Genomic DNA, 16482 nt, shown 5'->3' with positions numbered 1-16482 from the left:
GCCTGGACCAGGAAAGGAAGGTGGAAGCATGCCCTGATCCTGCCAGCAGCACGAAGCAGGTGAGTTTTCTTAGAGAGCTGTCGCTGAGGACACAGCTTTTATTTATGCAGAGCCAGGGCCAGCATGCCTGTGGTGATTTGGTCTCCAAGAAAGAAGCTGCTGTTTGAAGGACTCGAGGCAGGGATTGGGACTGAGCTCCTGGCAAAGGTCACACTGGTTTCTGGTGCCAGCACATTGTTCCACTCCTGCTCCTCTTGCTCTGGGCCCTGCCCACCTCCCCGGTCTCCTGCAGAAGGGACAAACAATGTGAAATCACCCGGGCTTGCTGAGAAAGTTGTGGTCTCATGTTTCAGACTGCTGTCAGTGCCGAGGGTTTTCGGGATGGGAAATGGCACTTCACTCCATCTGCCCTCCGCTAATCCCCAGACAAACGCGGCTCTTCCATCTGTGCAGCTGGAGCTGCTGAGCCCGTCACACCAGCCACTTAAATCTAAATGGCTTTGGCCAAAGATAAGGTCATTAATTACACTGGGATTAGAAAACAGTGCAGGCCTGGCGTGGCTTGGCTGGCCATCAATTAAAGCCCTTGGCACCCTGGCCCATCTGAGCATCGTGGCTGGAGAGCTTGGGTTTGAAGAGACCCGTGCCCTTGCTGATGGGACACTGTCCTCGTGGTGCTGCCGGTCCTTGGAGCAATCCCCTTGCCTGGACGCTCCCGTCCCCGGATACTGGCAGGCCTGGATGCCAGGTGGATTTGGTGATGTAGGTCTCATGGGAGTGCAGGGGTCACAGCAGCCAGTGCAGCCCAAATCCTCGCTTCTGGCAGTGAGGGCTACGTGGGCAGCATCCACCCATCTGCATCCCCATCGCCTCCAGCCTTTACCAGCCCTTTCCATGGCACCGCAGGAAGCTGGGTCCCCCCATCGCCGCCTGTGCAGGCTCTCCCTGCGCAGGTGACAGCCGGGATGAACCCACAGCTGCTGTGGGAGCTTGGCCTCAGCTCCTAGCTCACAAGAGGCAGCACGGGAAGGGACGTTATATGCGGCCAGGCTGCAGCTCAGCCAGGGGCCGGCCGTCACTGGGCACCATGACACAGCTGCCATCTCACCTGGTGACCAGCTGGTGTCTGTGCCGTGGGTTTAAAGGATCCAACAATCCCTTAACTCCTGTGTAGGTTCCCAGGTGGTGAGGCTGTCACTGCTCTTCCTGCCCCAGTTCCCACACTGGGAGGATGATGCAACCCCAGTGCCCTGGATGGACTGGGGGAAGATGACATCTGGGGACAGCGGCCACTTTAATGCTGCAGCCACCGAACTGAGCTGCGTCCTGGCTTCTTCTGTTTCCAGGTGGGATCATTGTGCCATGAAGCACCAAGGAGATTTAACGAAGCCCTTGGCGATGGGCTGAGAGGAAGGGAGCCCTCAGGGTCTGCCTGGGGTCAGCGGAGCTGACTGGCATTGCTGCTACTGCAGGGCTAGTAGGCAAAGGTGGCTGATGGGGAAACTGAGGCACAGCTGGTGCATGGGGTTGTTCTGAGAGCTGCTGGGGCTGGGAGCAGGGCAGGGCGTTTCAGATCCTGTGGCCCACCTGGTGCCTTGGCGGCATTTTTGGGCGCGCTGCAGAGGAGCTGTGTTGCAAGAGCCTAAAAATAAAAGGAGCTGTTGTCTGTGGTTGTGCAACAACACGTGTGTCCTGCGCTGCGTGGGAGTTTGGCAGCTTTGTCGGCAAAGCCTGCTCGTGCATGGCCGGATCCTGGCACTGGGCCTGGGAAATGCCAGTATCCAAATAGCTGGGGCTGCCAGCTCTGCCCCCTCTTTGTCCCCTCGTTGTGCTGCCATGGCCGGGGTCCTGACTGGTGCCCATGAAGGTTTGGGGATGTGGGGGTGGGGCGGGTGTCCCCTTGGTGGCACCCTGAGCAGTTCAGTTTGGGGTGCGGAGCACTGGGGGCTGTGGGGACCCTGCCCGTTCCCCCATCCAGGATACCCTGGAGGTAGCTGTCGTCACCCATTGCCCGGGTGGGGAAACTGAGGCACCGTGCCAGAGGGCTCTGGGTGCCCGTTGTGGGGTGCTCGTTGTGCAGTGCACGTTGTCCCCGGCAGCGAGGGGGTGCCAGTGCCGGCGGGACCCCCACCCTGGGGACCCGGGGGTCCCTGCGGGGGCGCTGGGGCTGTGCTGTCGCAGTGTCACAGGGCCACCTGCTGGCAATGCACGGCCCCGCCAGCAGCCTCCCAGTGCTCCCAGTCTGCAGCCACTGGGAGGGACGGCTCGGGGCACCCTGGCTGCAGCAGGGACTGAGAGAGGGGACCCCGGGGGGTTTCAGGTGCCACAGGTGCCTCCGGACAGGATGGCAAGGATGAGGTGCAGCAGAGATAGCCCCGCTCAGCACCAGCAGATTAAATGTCATTTTATTTCACACACCCTCCAAAAAAAAGTGTAGAAAAGGTGATGGAGATTTACTTGCTCACAGTAAAAATCTGCCAGGTGAGACCGAGCTGTTTGTTCCTCCTCTGCAGTCAGATGCTCTGGACGGATGCTCTGGACGAGGACGGGGATGACATCTGCCCCTTCCCCCCTCCCCAGGCCCCCATTGCACATCCCTGCCCGGGTCCATCCTGCCCGGCCCCAGCACAGTGTCCCCGCACCTTATGCCCAGGCACTGGGTGCTGATTTGAGGGGTGGGGAGGGGGGGCAGGAGCGCCCATGAGTGGCCTCGGGCTGTTTGGATATTTTTCGTATTTCTTATTGTCCCTTTTCTCTCCGTACAAGATGAGCAGAATGGGCATGGGTGTAGGTGACATGGTGACATGTGCACGGTAGGGGTGGCCCCAGCAGCCACCCAGCGCTCACTGCAGCATGGCCCGGATCTGTTTGGACGTGGTGTCGTCATTGAGGTGCCTAGTGGTGTACCTGGATGGAGAGGGGACAGTCAACCAGTGGGGCCCCAACCTGCCTTGCTGCTGCTGTTCCACCGCGCTGCCAGGGGAAGACCCACCATGTCACACAGCCTCCTGCTCACCTCAGAGCGTTGAGGAGTCCCTCGGTGCTGGTTGAAGGTTGGTCTTTCAAGACTTTGATGCAGCCTTTCATCTGGTGGGGGGAGTGAGAGAGGCAGTCATCAGCCATTGGAGGCTGTCTCTTTCCTCTCCATCCTCATCCTTGCTGCTTGCAAGGGGATGACTTCCCTCTTGGACCATCCACGGAGAGGGACAGCCCGGCATCACAGCCACGTGATTCCCCCTCCATGCACTCCATGGCCACTCACATCGATCTTGGAGGTCTTTGCGAAGGCCCCCACGGGGTGGACATGGTCGTAGAGGATGATGACACCGACCATCACCCGCATGCAGAAGAGGAGGGTCTCAGTGTTGGTGAAGCGGCTCCGGTACTCCCTGTGCCAGGAGAGGGGCTGGCTGAGCCCGACAGGTGGCACAAGGACCCTGGCACTGAGATGTGCCCTCTTGCCACACTGGGTACTCACGGGGTCTCCAGCATCACCCTGCAGACGCAGGCCATGGTGCTCAAGCAGTCGGTCGTGTCCTCGATGGGGAGGGTCTTGTTCTGAAACCCAACAGGTTGCCATTTCCCCTCCTGACCCGCACGCGGTGCCGGGGCTGGAAGGTGGCTTCTCCCCACCCTGAGGGTTCTCCTGGCCTCCCTCACCTCTGAAACGAACTTGGTGGTGGCATTGCTGAGTGTTTTGAGCATGGGGGTGGCCTCAGCATAGAAGAGGGACATTCTGTTGGCCATCTCGTTGTTCACCTCGCTCTCTGCGTCCAGCTGTGGAGGGATGACAGGGGCTGCTGTGGAGGCTTAACCCTTCTGAACCATCCTCAGCCCGGTGACACCCCTGGGAGAGGCCGTCCCTGGGCAGCAGGGGATGGCACCATCCTCTCACCTGCAGGTTGTTAATGCGGTTCCGGCTGATGGTCCTTCTGTAGTAGCTGAAGTCATTCTGGATGGCGGGGTTGGTCATCTGCAGAGGAGAGATGGCATTAGGGGCCAGAGTAGGGGCCTCAGCCAGCTCCGTGTAATGGGTGAGCCTTGCACATCCCAAGGGATCGTGCTTTTGTATGGTCCCAGTGAGGGGACCCTGTAGCATCCCCAAGCCCCGTCCCACCCAGGGAGTCACAGGGAGGTACCTTGAGCTCGTCGAAGCTGAGGGTGAAGTGGAGGATCTCAGCGAACTGCTTGGCCAGGGCTTGCTCCCGCTCTAGGTGCTGGGTCGGGGCGTATGGGGGGCTGGTGAGGGCCTCCAGCAGGCTCCGCAGGGCGTTCTCTGCGGACAAAGCACTGCTGGTCTCCACCCCACTCCCAGAATCCCTGCACCTCCCCTGCCTGGGCTAGGGAAACTGAGGCAGGAGAGCACCTGCACCCAAGTGCACCACATGGCCAGAGTCAGGGAGGGATGGGGGATGCAATGAAGGGGGACAGAGGCTTAGGGTGCTCACCTAGCCGTAGGGAGAACTCATAGAAGCGCTTCAGCTTGGCGACGAGGGGACAGACAGCGCTCCACGCCCTCTCCTGCAGCCGCAGGTCCCCGGGGTTCTGGATGGCCTGTGGAGGGAGAGCACCACCTGCTGCCCCAAGCTGAGGCATTTGGGTTAGCAGAGGTCTCCAGGGCTGCACCCACCTCTCGGATCTCCTGCCCAGCACCCGTGTAGGACTGCAGCTCGGCCAGGACAGCCTGCGCCTCCTCCAGCACCGCGTTCACCTGGTTCCACACTGCCGTCTCAGCTTCAGTCGGCTGCGCATCTGCAGGGCAGCGCCCCGGGAAGAGAAACCCGGAGGGCTCTGAGCGGGGCCCCAGGTAGCAAGAGCTGGACTAGGGGGTCAGCACCCCATCTTTTGGCTCTCCCACCAGCCCACAGCCCTTCCCAGCAGGTCCCCCCCAGTCCATCTCCTTGCTGGAGCTCGAGCCAAGCTGTGGAGAGGCAGTAGGTGGGAGTGCGTCCTGTCTGCCCTGTGACCGTGGTCCTGCTCACGGGGGTCCTCAAGCAGACCCCAGCCACGGGCTGGCCCCAACAGGCTGCAAACTGCCCCGGGGAAGAGGTGTGGAGCAATAGCGGCCATGGGTCTGCCCCAGTGGCCGCAGCCCTCCCTCCCCGGCGAGAACTCTGGATGGCAAGGGTGGAGGGAGGACGTCTGGGATGGGTGTGATGCGATGGGGGACAGGTACGAGAACTCAAAATGGTGTGGATGTGGAACTCAGGATAAGTACAGAACAAAAAGGAAAATAAAAATCCCATCTCACTTTCAAAGTCAAGGAAAAAATTAGGGCCTTGGTCAAGTTCGTTATAAGTCAACACTTTAAGAAGGTTCCCCATGTGAAACCTGCAAGAGAAGAAACAAGAGGAAAAAAGCATGATGGTGAGGTGGCGATCGGGGAAGAGGTGCTGGGCTGTGGGCGGCGGCAGCTGGCAGAGGCCAGAACCCCCGTCCTCTCCCTGCTGCTCCAGGGGCTCGAGGTGCTCCCGGCCGGCGGCGATGACCCCGCAGCTGCTCCTGGCCCTGGGCTTCAGCCTCTTCCCCCCGCCATGGTGATGAGCACTGGTGGATGGCGTGATGGAGAGGAAGGAGCAAAGAGAGGAAAGAGCCGCCAGGCTCTGATGAGGAGGGCGAAGCGGTGAGCGAGGCCCCAGAGTCCTGGCTTCGGGTGTTCCCACCCCAGTTGTGGAGCCAGCCTCGAACCAGAGGGTCCTGAGGAACCCCTGCCTCCCTGTCCCTGGGCTGGTGTCTGTGGGGAGGGTTGGGGGTGGGCAAAGGCTGCGCTGCCTCCAATGTCCCCCTAGCAGCCAGGAAGGTTCCTCGTGGTGGGAGCAGAGTGGCTGCATGACCTCAGCCTTGGCTATTTTGGGATGTGCCAGTGCTGGAGGCGGTGTGGCGAGCTGTGCATGGCTCTCCCCAGGTCAGGGCAAGCGGTTGCTGCTGCACTATTTTTACACCTTTCACTCTTGCTCTGAGCTGCGCCCTGGGAGGAAGGGGCCCACGGGGCTGTGCCGGGGCTAGCATCCTGCCGTGGTGGCCACCATCTCCCGTACGCCGCTGTGTCCAGCCTGGGAGGTCCTGTCCCAGTCAGCCCAGGCCAGCAGGAAGCTGGGTCAGGTCCTGCAGGCTGGATCCGGGTCCCCAGCCTCACCCCTTGGGTGCAGGCTGTGACTACTGCACCATCCCTCCAGGCAGGGCAGGTGGCACCAATCTTTCCTTCCTCTTTCCCCAGCATCCCTGGCCTCCAGGATGTCCCTGCTATTTGGTGGCAGGAGATGTGCCACTTGGCCACCGGGTGTTATCAGCTCATGGCTGTTGTCATGTGCCTTACATCTTCACAGGCCAGTTCCTGCTGCCAGGACGTATCCTGCATCCCCATCACTTGGCAAGGAATGCTCCCCACACTTCTGGGGATGGGGCATCTCTCGGGGCCCCACTCCCCAGCCCCATGCAGCCCTGCAGGGGGGCACAACCAGGGCTGCCCCAAGGCACCTGGGAACATGGCGTTGCTCAGGGACACCATTCCTGTCCCCATCTTCCAGAGAGCAGCTGTGACAGCAGCCCTGGCCCCTTTCCCACGCCCGCCCCGCTCATGGGACTTACTTTCAAAATCCAGGAAAAAATGAGGACAGTTTTCTAAATCTTTGCCCAATACCTTTATCAGATTGCCCATGGCCAGCAGACCTGAACGAGAGAAACAGAACAGAGTGGAACAGCACCGGCGCTGCCAGCCGCACACCCCGAGCCCTGTAAGCCCCCGCTGCCCTGGGACCTACCTGCACCCGTCCCACCCGGCTCTGCATCCACGGCCCCGCTGTCCCAGCCCGTGCCCTCCTGTCTGAGCGCGGGTGTCACGGCATCCACAAAGTGTGGTGGCTCTGCCTGGCACGTCTGCCGCTGCTGTTTGCTGAGGCAGGGAGGGAAGCGGGGCACGGGTTCGTGAGCATCGTGTTTCCTGTGGGTGCCTTGGCCGTGCTCCCCCCCCCGAGCTGCCCCAGTTCCCTGGACCCTCGCGTTCTGCCAGAGAACCCGGAGCCAGGCTGATTACCCAGAGGAACAGAGCTGTGTCTCGCGGGGGCAGGGGAAGGCCCCAATTGGGATTTCTGCCCCACAGACCCAGTCTGGGGGTCTGACACCTGTGCCGGAGCATCCCATGCATCCCATTGCCACAGCCCCGGTCCTTACCTCAGTGCCCGGTGTGGCAGTGGTGACGGCAGGAGCAGGAGCTGTGCCACCTACCGGGATCACTTCATGGGCTGGCAGGGACCTGAGGGCAGGAGGGCACGAGGGTCAGGAGGTCCCCAGCTCCCACCCTGGCTCACAGCTCTGCCAGCCTGCACCTTAATTGCCTCGATTGCTTTGGGACTGCCAGCAGCCGGTGTCACCAGGAGCTCGCCAGGCACCACCTGAGGATCCCTTCCCTCTGCACCCCTTGGAGGACATACCAGCTTAGGGACAGCCTTGGGGCTGAGCCATCTGTCCTCATCCCTCCTTGGAGAGGCCAAGACCCCCAGGGATGGCTCTCCTGGTGCTGCTGGTTGGGTTTGCTCTTTTCTGTGCCTTGTATGAAGGTCCTTTTATGCTGCTGCTGAGCTGCAACCCAAATCCCGCAGAGGCCAGGGTGGTTCCCTTACTCTTCATGTTTCCTACAGGGATGTAGGGGGTTAGGTATAACCCCACAGTGTCAACGGGCTCTGTGAAGCAGCTGCAGGATTCAGCAGGTTGTAATTAAGACCTTAGGTTTAATTAACATGGCTGAGGAGGGGAGAGAGAGAGATGGAGGAGGTGGCAGCGGCAGAGAGGGATGGATCTGCCTTGTGCCTGGGATGGGGCTGCTGCCCCTGGGCTCATCACGCCCTGCTCAGCCCCAGCGCAGCCCCTCAGCATCAACAAAGATGGCTCTGCCTTCCTCCTGGTCATTGTAAGCAGTGGCTTTACACTGGGGCTTTGCAGAACGCACCAGCCCGGTGCTGAAATGCAAGCTGCTTTTGGGGGACCAGGATGCCTGGATTCTCCACCCACACCCAATGCCTCAGTTTCCCCAAGCATGGTAGGTGCTCATACCTCATGGTGAGGCACAAAGACAACCAGAGCTGCCCCGGTGCAGTGGCCCCGGGGTCTGACCTGCTGTGTGCTGGTGTGGATGGGAGGAGAGCTGGGCCCTGTGGAGTGGTGCTGGGGAGCCCTGGGATGCCCTGGGCAGCTGGCAGGGTGGGAGCCTCGTACCTGTTTGGCTCAGGCGTTTGCATACCTGCAGTGCTCATTGGGCAGGCGTCCTTGTGCCCACGCTGCCATTGTCTTTGAAGGTGACTTGGGACTGGGATTTGTCACCACTGAACTCTGCTGGTGCCCAGGTAGGGGGCACAGATGGGTCCCTGGGGTGGGGACCCCCCTGCTCAAGGACTGAGCCATGGCATGGAGGGTTTGCTACTGGGTGGGAGGATGCGATTGCTGCAGCCCCCCCGACCTGGAAGGGTGGCTCTACCTGGGGCTCAGCCCCTTATTTGCACCATTTCTTTGCACCCAGATGCCTACACCCTGCAGTAGCCCTCGGCCTGAGTGGCACAGGGTGTGTAGCACCCCCCCACCGGGTGGCTCACGGGGAGGGCAAGGGGCCCCCTCCCATGCAAGCTGTCCATTGCTATGAGACTGAACTGGGGAAACGTGCACCCCAGAACCCCTGGGGAGTCACCCCATGCCAGGACTGCCCTCACAGAGAGGTGCATGCACTGCCGGGGGGGGGACGGACTTGCCCATGATGGGGGCGGGATTGGAGACAGCAGGGTCCCCCCCAGCCACACCTGAGGTGGCCCCCCATTTTGTCCCTCCCTGCACTGGCCTCCCTGTACCCCAGCCCTGCTCTGGTGCCCGTTCCTCTCCCTGCAATGCTGCCGCTCCACACTCCACCCTGCCCCAGGGACCCTGCGGTGGGTGTCATCTCAAGGGGACATCCCAGCCGATGGGGTAAAATCCTCTCCTGCTCCAGGCAGGGCCAAATGTTGCACCCAAGAACATCGGTCCCCACCCAGCCAGCAGCGCCCAGGCTGGCCATGATGAGGGGACAGCAGTGCCCCTGGATCAGGCCATCATGTGTCACCCGGGGACATTTTGGGGCTGTGCCCCTTTGCTGCTGGTGCAGCATCACTGTGGGCACTGCAGCCAGTGCAGCGCTGCACCCCCAGCTAGGGGCTGGGCGCTCCTTACCCCTGGCTGGGCTCCACACCCCATGGAGCCCCTGCCCGCTAGGTGCCTGCTGGATGCAGAGCCAGTGTCTGCTGCCGCCGAGCCCTCCCCACCTCTTTCCCCCACCCATGACTGCATTGGCATCACCGTAGCTGTTGCAGGGTTGGACGCATGGTGCTCGGAGGATTTTTCATGGGGTCCGCTTATCCCAGGAACCTGGGTGCTGGGGCCAAATCCTGACCCAGGATGAGAGCGGGCACCATCCAGCTCTGCCCAGGGTGGGGTTGGGGCTTGCTGGGGCTGTCATCCCCCAGTCTGGGGACCTTCCTGGCTAGGGAGATGCATGATTCCCCCTACGGTCTGAGCCCTCTGGCGGGGTTGGTGGGGGGGTGGGGGCCTCCCCTCTCCACACTGCAGCTGCGGGCGAGTGGCAGGATTTACCGCAGGGCTGGCGGGGGGTGAAGAAGCACCCACCCAGGGCACCGCGGGCTGTGGCATCCTGGGGGGGCTGCATCCACCCCATCGCCCTCAGCCCCAGGGATGCCCCACAAGCCTTAGTGCACCTGGCTGAGGATGCAAAGGGAAAGAGGGGCCCCTGCAAGGGTCTGCTTCCGTTTCGGGTCCCCGAGGGTGACAACATCTGCCACAGTCCCCCGTCCCCCGTCCCCCCCCCCCCAGCTCTCAGGCCTGTGGCACCCCTGTCCTTGTCCCCCTGGCTCACCGTGGCGGTGGGGAGCTCGAGGTGTGGGCAGGCGGTGGCTGCTACCCGTTGTCTGCAGATGCTGGAGCACGGGTGTTGGGGAAGAAGAGCTGCCCGCTGTGTGCGAGAGCCGCCCTGCAGCTGCCAATGCACCACAAAGACCACCATAGCCCCCCAGCCCCCCCCCACGCCACTGGTGACGGTGACGTCTCCAGTGTGAGGGAGATGTGGATGCTTAACCCCCTGCGTGCCGGCTGGCAGACCTCGGCGGCCTGTGCAGGGAGGGCTCTGGGTCCCCACTGGGTTGCTGTGCCCTGGTTTTGGAGGACACGGTGGCACTGAGTGGGGTGCCTGTGCCCCCCGACAGAGCCAGCCCTTCAGCCCAAGTGCCCACTGCCCACTCTGAGCAAGGGAAGGGAAGCCCCCAATTTTCCTTTCCTCCAGTCAATGGCTGTCACCGCTTTCCCTAGCCCCTTCTCTGGAGAGGAGGACAGCCATCAAACCCCTAGTGCCACTGCCACGCAGCCAAGCCAGGTGTGTCCCCCAGAAGCCCCATTTCGGCAAAGCAGCACCATCTGTCCCCTCTGGGCTTCCCCCAGGCCAGGTCCAGGAAGGGTTTGGGGACCCTTTGCCAGCACAGAGTGGTTCCCATGGCGGGGATGTGCTGACCCAGGAGGTGGGGAGCAGGTGGGGAACCCCAACATTTGAGTACTTCTGCTTTATCACCCCACACCCCTTTTTCCAGCCCCCTGTTGAACACCATGGCAGGGATATCAGAGGGACCCCCAGAGCTGTGGCCACCCCAGGACTGGCTCACCCAGCAGCACCCATAGCCGGCCCAGGGACAAGGCATGGGTGACAGCAGCTCCTCACTACTTTCCAAGGGCATTTCTGCACAGCATAGCCTGTCAGGGGTGCCCTCCCTGCAGCGGTGACCCTGCTGCCCTGGGCCCCGGCAGCCTGGGGGGCTGGTGCCGCTGCAGCAGTGGGGGCTGAGCTGCGGGACCCTCCCTCAGGCACAGCCCCGGGCTCTGCTGGTGCCTCCCGCAGCCGCTGGGGGAAGCTGCAGCCCTGCGCATCCAGCAGCAGCCCAGGACAATCAAGTTTTTAGGAACCGGCAGCTCTGCACCCCGGGGACCCCCCTGGGGGAACAAGGGGCGCAGGACTGCCGGGGGGGAGCAACACTGCCCGCAGAGACTACAGTCCGGAGACCCCCTTGTGTCAGAGCATGGGGTGCCCCAGTCTGGATGCTGGGCTCATTTGGGGCTCCAGCCCGTGCCCTCAGGGCCACCAGTGCCGACAGCCCCTCACAAGCCCCCCATCACCAAGATTTGGGGTGTTGCAGCCCCAAAAATGTGGACAACCCGGTGCCCCACAGTCACTCTTGTCCCCAGGGTTTCCCCGTCGCACCCTCAGCTTGGTGCTCCTCAGCTCTTCCAGCCACCCCGTGCCCCTTCAGCACACCCTGTTCCATGTACTGGTTTCAGCCCTGGCAGCCGTGCTGCTCCGATTAAGCCCTCATTCATTTTTCAATCCTCCTGCACACCCAGAGTGCTGGTGATTTGCGCTGGTGCTAATTGATTTCTTCTTTACTTAAATATATCAACACCAGCAGCGCGTTGTCCAGTCAGCACAGTGGAAATCATCCCCTCACACTCTCAGGGAGGCTAGTGGAGAGGCTTTGGGGCCATTAGAACCGTGTGCCCAGCACCCATCGGAGGCTGCTGGCGTGACTCAAAAGCCATTGGGCTCAATCGCCCCATCCTGGCTGGGGGTCTGGACAGGGGCACTGCACAGGGATATCATGTTGGGCGGTGAGAGGATCCCAGCCTGGGGTTATCGCAGCCCTCCTGCCCTCAGGGTAGATGGTTGATAGACACCTGCACCCTCACTGCATATACACAGCTGCAAACATTTGTGTCTTTTTGCAAACCAGCCATTTCTCACCTCCAGCTGGGGCAGAACCTGCAGCTTCACAGGCTGGGCAGCAAGGGTAGATGCACCCAGAGAAGGGCCAGGGGGAGGGGATGCTGAACCATGTGAAGGGGCAGAGCATCCACAGGCCAGATGAGGACTGGAAAAGGGACCAGCCCTGGCTGGCTGGAGACTCCATCTGGGCTTGGTGGCCACCAGCTCCAGAAGGGTGGTTGAACACAGGCCAAGGCAGCACTGGAATTGCAGTGGGATGGCCAAGGTTGCTGGGAAGAGCCAGTGACCACCATGGAAACGCTGCATGTTTGGTTCTGGAGAGCAGAACAGTTTTCTTGGTCGTTTCCCCTCTGCACTTCAGCTGCTTCTCTGAGGACACAGGTGCACTGCTGTGTCCCCTCCCTGCGGGCAGCGTGGCCCTTGCTGGGCCCCGACAACCCTGAAGCACACCAAGAGAAGGGAATTTTGGGGTGCTTTGGAATCAGCCACCACAAGGGACAGGAACCAGAGGCGAGTGAGCAGGGCAGAGTGAGGAGGAGGAGGAGGAAGCAGCATCAGTGTGGCAGGAGAGGCAGTGCGCAGGTATGCTCTGCTCAGGACCAGGGACCGGGCAGGCGCCTCTTACCCCACCTCGCATCCCGCTCTCAGCATCCTCTCCGCTTCCCCCACCCCCGCAGCATCCCAGTATGCCCAGTGCCCGGCTGGGACCCCTCTCGGTGACTGGCAGCGCTCAGTCCAATGGGCGGGCGCTGCGGCGGGGGGGCGGGCGGCCCGCGGCTACAAGAGCGGCGGGGGCGGCAGCACCGCGCCCCTCCAGCACCGGCCCCGGCGAGCTGCCTCCCGCGCCGCAGGTAAGGCCGTGGGGACCCGGAGCTGCTGCTCGGACCTGGGGTGGGGTAGAGCATGCCCCAGCTCGCAGGCGCTGCTGCCGCCCAGTTCCCCTCCGTTGCGGAGCTGCTGGAGGCACCTTTCGGAGTGCCCGGGGCGCAGCCCCAGGGGGGACACCCGTAGAGATCCACTTCTGTCCGGGGACCGGCAGCCGGGGACCCACGGTGATGCTCTGGGCTAATGGTTGGTGCCCAGCAGCTGTCCCTGCTGCCCCCTGAGCTGCGTCCTGTTCAGGAGGGGGAGACGAGGTCTGTGCAGCAAAGGATGCTCCTCTGGAGTCCTGGTCTCTTTGAGGTCTTCGCCGGCAGGAGAAGGTGGGGTGCTTGTAGCAATGGTCCTCGTTGCTGTTCCTTTATGGGAAAAGCTGCCCCTTTTCCAGGCGAGAGGCTGCACCCACCTTCTGGCACAGCTGTGAGAGGTGCGGGAGGACTCGAACTTAGTACCAGGTGGGCACCGATTGGTCCCTGCAGGTCAGAGTCGGACTGCGCTGCTGGGAGGGCTTGAGTAGCTCCACAGCGGAGCTGGGTGTTGCTCAAGAAATCCTGTGCTCCGTGGGTGTCCGGACATTTCCTCGGCTCTGGCTGCTGAGAGTGGTGGGTTAAGCGCTGCCATGGCAGACGGTGACAGATGCTGGTGGGATGATGGGGCAGGAAGCAGCCTGTGCCTGTAGGATTAGCTGGGAGTGGGGCTGGCTGGAAGCGCGAGGAGCCCCACTCCACCGTGGAGAGATGCTTTTGCCCATCCCAGGGTACCCTCATGTCCCCCAAGTCCCCACAGCCAGGAAATCAGATGCTCAGAAGAGACAGTGCTTGGTAGGGCTCCAGGTCAACTTCCGCTCAACTTTCTCTGCGGAGAGAGAGCTCCAGGAGCTCTCAGCAAGCCATCTGCTGCTCCGGCTGAGTGGTGCTGGCAGCCAAGGCTGCGTGGGAGCGGGCACGGTGTGTATCAGAGCAGCTCCACATCCTGCCCACATGGCTGTGGGTTTGCCAGCTCTCCAGTGCACCACGCAGCCCCGCAGCAGAGGGATTCCAGGCTGCGGACCCCCTCCTCACCAAAGGCTAGTCAGCAGTGGCTCAGGTATCACTGCAGCTGGCTGTGCACTGCACCTCAGGTGGTGCCATGGAGGTTTTCCCCTGCTTTAATGACAGACTCCTGTCACCTCTTTTGTCCCACCCTTACAGAAGGCAGCTGGACATCACAGCCCAGTAAAGGCTATGTGAGGAGGAATTCTGGGTCTTCAGCTGCTTTTCGAGTGTTTCTCTGCAGTGCTGAGGGAGCCAGCCTAGGAGATGGGAGAATTGAAGGCGATGCTGCTGGCTGTGCTGGCAGGCTGACCCAGGGCCAGCTCCTGCACATCTCTAGCAGCGCGAGCCACAGCTGAGCAGGGGCACTGAGCCTGTCCCCAGGGCCACAGTCACTGTCCTGGCATTTGACAGTGCACGGACACCCACCAACCATGTGGATCAGCTCTAGCTTGGGGAAAAGGCATGCGGGGCTGGCCGGCTGCCAGGATGGAGCAGGGCCTGGGAGCACCAGCCCTCCCCATGGTGGGTGTGTAGTAGCCCTGTGTTTTCCCTCCCGGGGCAGCCATGGGCAAGCACAACAGCAAGCTGGCCCCAGAGGTGCTGGATGACTTGGTGAGGAGCACAGAGTTCAGCGAGCAGGAGCTGAAGCAGTGGTACAAGGGCTTCCTCAAGGACTGTCCCACTGGCATCCTCAACCTGGAAGAGTTCCAGCAGCTCTACATCAAGGTGGGCTATGGCTGGGGCATGAGTGCTGCTGGCAGGACTGGAGCATCCTGCTCCTACTGGAGCAAGGCTGCTGCTTTCCTCCACACCAAGCTCCTCCTCCCCAGTTTGTTCTCTCTTCTCTCCTCCCTGCAGTTCTTTCCCTATGGAGATGCCTCCAAGTTTGCCCAGCATGCTTTCCGCACCTTTGACAAGAACGGTGACGGGACCATCGACTTCAGGGAGTTCATCTGTGCCCTGTCTGTCACCTCCAGGGGCACCTTTGAGCAGAAACTCAACTGGGCCTTTGAGATGTACGACCTCGATGGGGATGGGAAAATCACACGCTTGGAGATGCTGGAGATAATTGAGGTATTGGTGCTTAAAATCAGTAGGAGTAGCTTGTTTTTTTCCAGGCTTTTCACAGCTATTGGGTCTGTTTTGGCATCAAAGAATGTGTTTTCTTGCTCTGAGCCTTGTCTGAGAGGTCTCTGGTGTGTTCCTGGTTGTAGCTGTGCAGCAGCATGTGAGCAACTGACAGGGTCCCAGTGAGCAGCAGTCCTGTCCCCTGCCTTGTCCTGGGACCTTTGCCCATCCAACATTCCCGCTCTGGTATTTTGCTTCTCTTCTTGCTCCAGGCCATTTACAAGATGGTGGGGACTGTGATCATGATGAGGATGAACCAAGATGGGCTGACACCCCAACAGCGTGTTGACAAGATCTTCACAAAGATGGACAAAGATAAGGATGACCAGATCTCCCTTGAGGAGTTCAAGGAGGCAGCAAAGAGCGACCCCTCCATTGTCCTCCTCCTGCAGTGCGACATGCAGAAATAGAGCCCTGGGAGCTCACCGCTGCACTGACTGCACCCAGCCTCTGCTCCTCATGAGGATTTCCATCCCCATTTTCTGCTGAGTCCCGCTGTGCTTGCTTGGCCTCAGGTTCCGTCACCCCTGCCACCCATCTCCATTCCTGGCTGTGTCCTGGGCAGCCCACAGTCTGTGGGCTGTAGCTCTCCCTTGATGAGCAGAGCCTGCTCTGGGTATTGTTGGCTTGATGTTACCCCCAAATCACCCCTGTCCCATCCTGGAGCTGGACTCCCTGCAGCCAATGACGAGTGTCCTGGCTCCCTGGGACCAACTATTCCCATGTCCCTGTTGCTTTCTACCTGCTTTTCCCCACTGCTCTGCCTGGCCCATCCCCTGACCCTAACTGAAACCAGCTCTTTCCCCTTTCTGCTGTTTTCCCCTGGTTGTTTGTGATACCTCCAGGGAGGCTGAAAAGTCCCAGGTCCTGGCCCTGGTCTTTCCTTCCCTGGCAACTCCCTGCAAGGCTGCCCAAAGCAGCCAGGGCTGGCTCCAGGGTTTAGATTTTCTGCCTTTGCTTTCACTGCTGGGAGCAGCCAGGGTTGGTCAGGGAACATCAGGGGAGAGAAGAAGTGTCCAAGGCTACCCTGGATGTGGCCCATGTCCGATCTCGGTAGCCACCTTCCACTCCATCACCTGTGTGAGCTGGCAGAGCAAGAGGGTAACTTCCACAACTGCCCTGGCAGTGTCTTGGATGCTTTGTGGAGTTTCTGGGATATTGAAGTGATGCCTGGGGTCCCAAATTGGAGGCAGGGGCTGCCTGACTATTCCACGAGCAGCCCTAGGGCAAGGTTGGAAATGTGGGTGCCAAAGGCATATCCTGGTGCTGCTCCTGCTGTGTGACTACTGTGGGGACTGGTGGCTGCTGGATTGGGGCTATGGAGAGGCATGGATTGGTCTTGAACCTACTGAGCCTCCTGGCAAGGCTCTGAGGCCACATGAAACATCTGCCTCTTTCCTCCCCCGATCCCAGCCTGCTGTCTCCATCCCTCCTGCCCCAGGACATGAATGTTGTCACAGATATTTAATCTGCATGTTGTGGTGTTGATGACTGTAATATTTGTTAAGAGATGGTGAAGTTATCTATTTTTTTAATGGAAAAATAAACTGTCCCAATGTGTGGTGTTCCCTCCAAATGGCTTGTTTGGGGGCAGCTGGCTGCTGCAGCTGCAGGAAGAGAGGACAACACTGCACTCCTGAACAT

General features: G+C 60.9%; 2 protein-coding genes across 8 annotated transcripts; one reads left to right on the top strand and one right to left on the bottom strand.

The window, feature by feature from the left end:
* Positions 1 to 2509: 2509 nt before the first annotated feature.
* Positions 2510 to 10068, bottom strand: LOC104060074 (CYFIP-related Rac1 interactor A). Of its 7 annotated transcripts, XM_054086641.1 has the most exons (14): positions 9890 to 10067; positions 7171 to 7252; positions 6762 to 6892; positions 6589 to 6669; positions 5252 to 5331; positions 4631 to 4752; positions 4449 to 4554; positions 4140 to 4276; positions 3896 to 3973; positions 3661 to 3777; positions 3479 to 3558; positions 3263 to 3389; positions 3017 to 3087; positions 2512 to 2907 (listed from the first exon to the last, which is right to left on the bottom strand). In XM_054086641.1, exons 5-14 carry the CDS (start codon positions 5322 to 5324, stop codon positions 2844 to 2846), a joined length of 975 nt encoding a protein of 324 aa, XP_053942616.1. In that variant the 5' UTR covers positions 5325 to 5331; positions 6589 to 6669; positions 6762 to 6892; positions 7171 to 7252; positions 9890 to 10067; the 3' UTR covers positions 2512 to 2843. The 7 variants fall into 7 exon arrangements, with proteins under 7 accessions (XP_053942619.1, XP_053942618.1, XP_009560107.2 ...); XM_054086644.1 differs by lacking the exon at positions 5252 to 5331 and having other exon boundaries at positions 2510 to 2907; positions 9890 to 10068; XM_054086642.1 differs by lacking the exon at positions 6762 to 6892.
* Positions 10069 to 12555: 2487 nt separating this feature from the next.
* HPCAL4 (hippocalcin like 4) lies at positions 12556 to 16403 on the top strand. The gene is made up of 4 exons (XM_054086647.1): positions 12556 to 12648; positions 14273 to 14436; positions 14569 to 14784; positions 15051 to 16403. Exons 2-4 carry the CDS (start codon positions 14275 to 14277, stop codon positions 15246 to 15248), a joined length of 576 nt encoding a protein of 191 aa, XP_053942622.1. The 5' UTR covers positions 12556 to 12648; positions 14273 to 14274; the 3' UTR covers positions 15249 to 16403.
* Positions 16404 to 16482: the final 79 nt, after the last annotated feature.

The sequence above is a fragment of the Cuculus canorus genome, chromosome 22 (assembly GCF_017976375.1).
Source record: "Cuculus canorus isolate bCucCan1 chromosome 22, bCucCan1.pri, whole genome shotgun sequence".
In the NCBI taxonomy this organism is placed as follows: Eukaryota; Metazoa; Chordata; class Aves; order Cuculiformes; family Cuculidae; genus Cuculus; species Cuculus canorus.
This window is presented reverse-complemented; position numbering and strand designations above follow the sequence as displayed.

Excerpts from the sequence above, each read along its gene's own strand:
- LOC104060074 (XM_009561812.2), bottom strand. The coding sequence starts at position 5,363 with ATGCTTTTTTCCTCTTGTTTCTTCTCTTGCAGGTTTCACATGGGGAAC. Across the intron at positions 3,974-4,139 it reads TCAGCTTCGACGAGCTCAAG|ATGACCAACCCCGCCATCCA; the intron begins GTACCTCCCTGT and ends TCTCCTCTGCAG. Across the intron at positions 3,390-3,478 it reads AGGGTGATGCTGGAGACCCC|GGAGTACCGGAGCCGCTTCA; the intron begins GTGAGTACCCAG and ends CTCCTGGCACAG.
- HPCAL4 (XM_054086647.1), top strand. The coding sequence starts at position 14,275 with ATGGGCAAGCACAACAGCAAGCTGGCCCCAGAGGTGCTGGATGACTTG. Across the intron at positions 14,437-14,568 it reads TCCAGCAGCTCTACATCAAG|TTCTTTCCCTATGGAGATGC; the intron begins GTGGGCTATGGC and ends TCCTCCCTGCAG. Across the intron at positions 14,785-15,050 it reads AGATGCTGGAGATAATTGAG|GCCATTTACAAGATGGTGGG; the intron begins GTATTGGTGCTT and ends TTCTTGCTCCAG.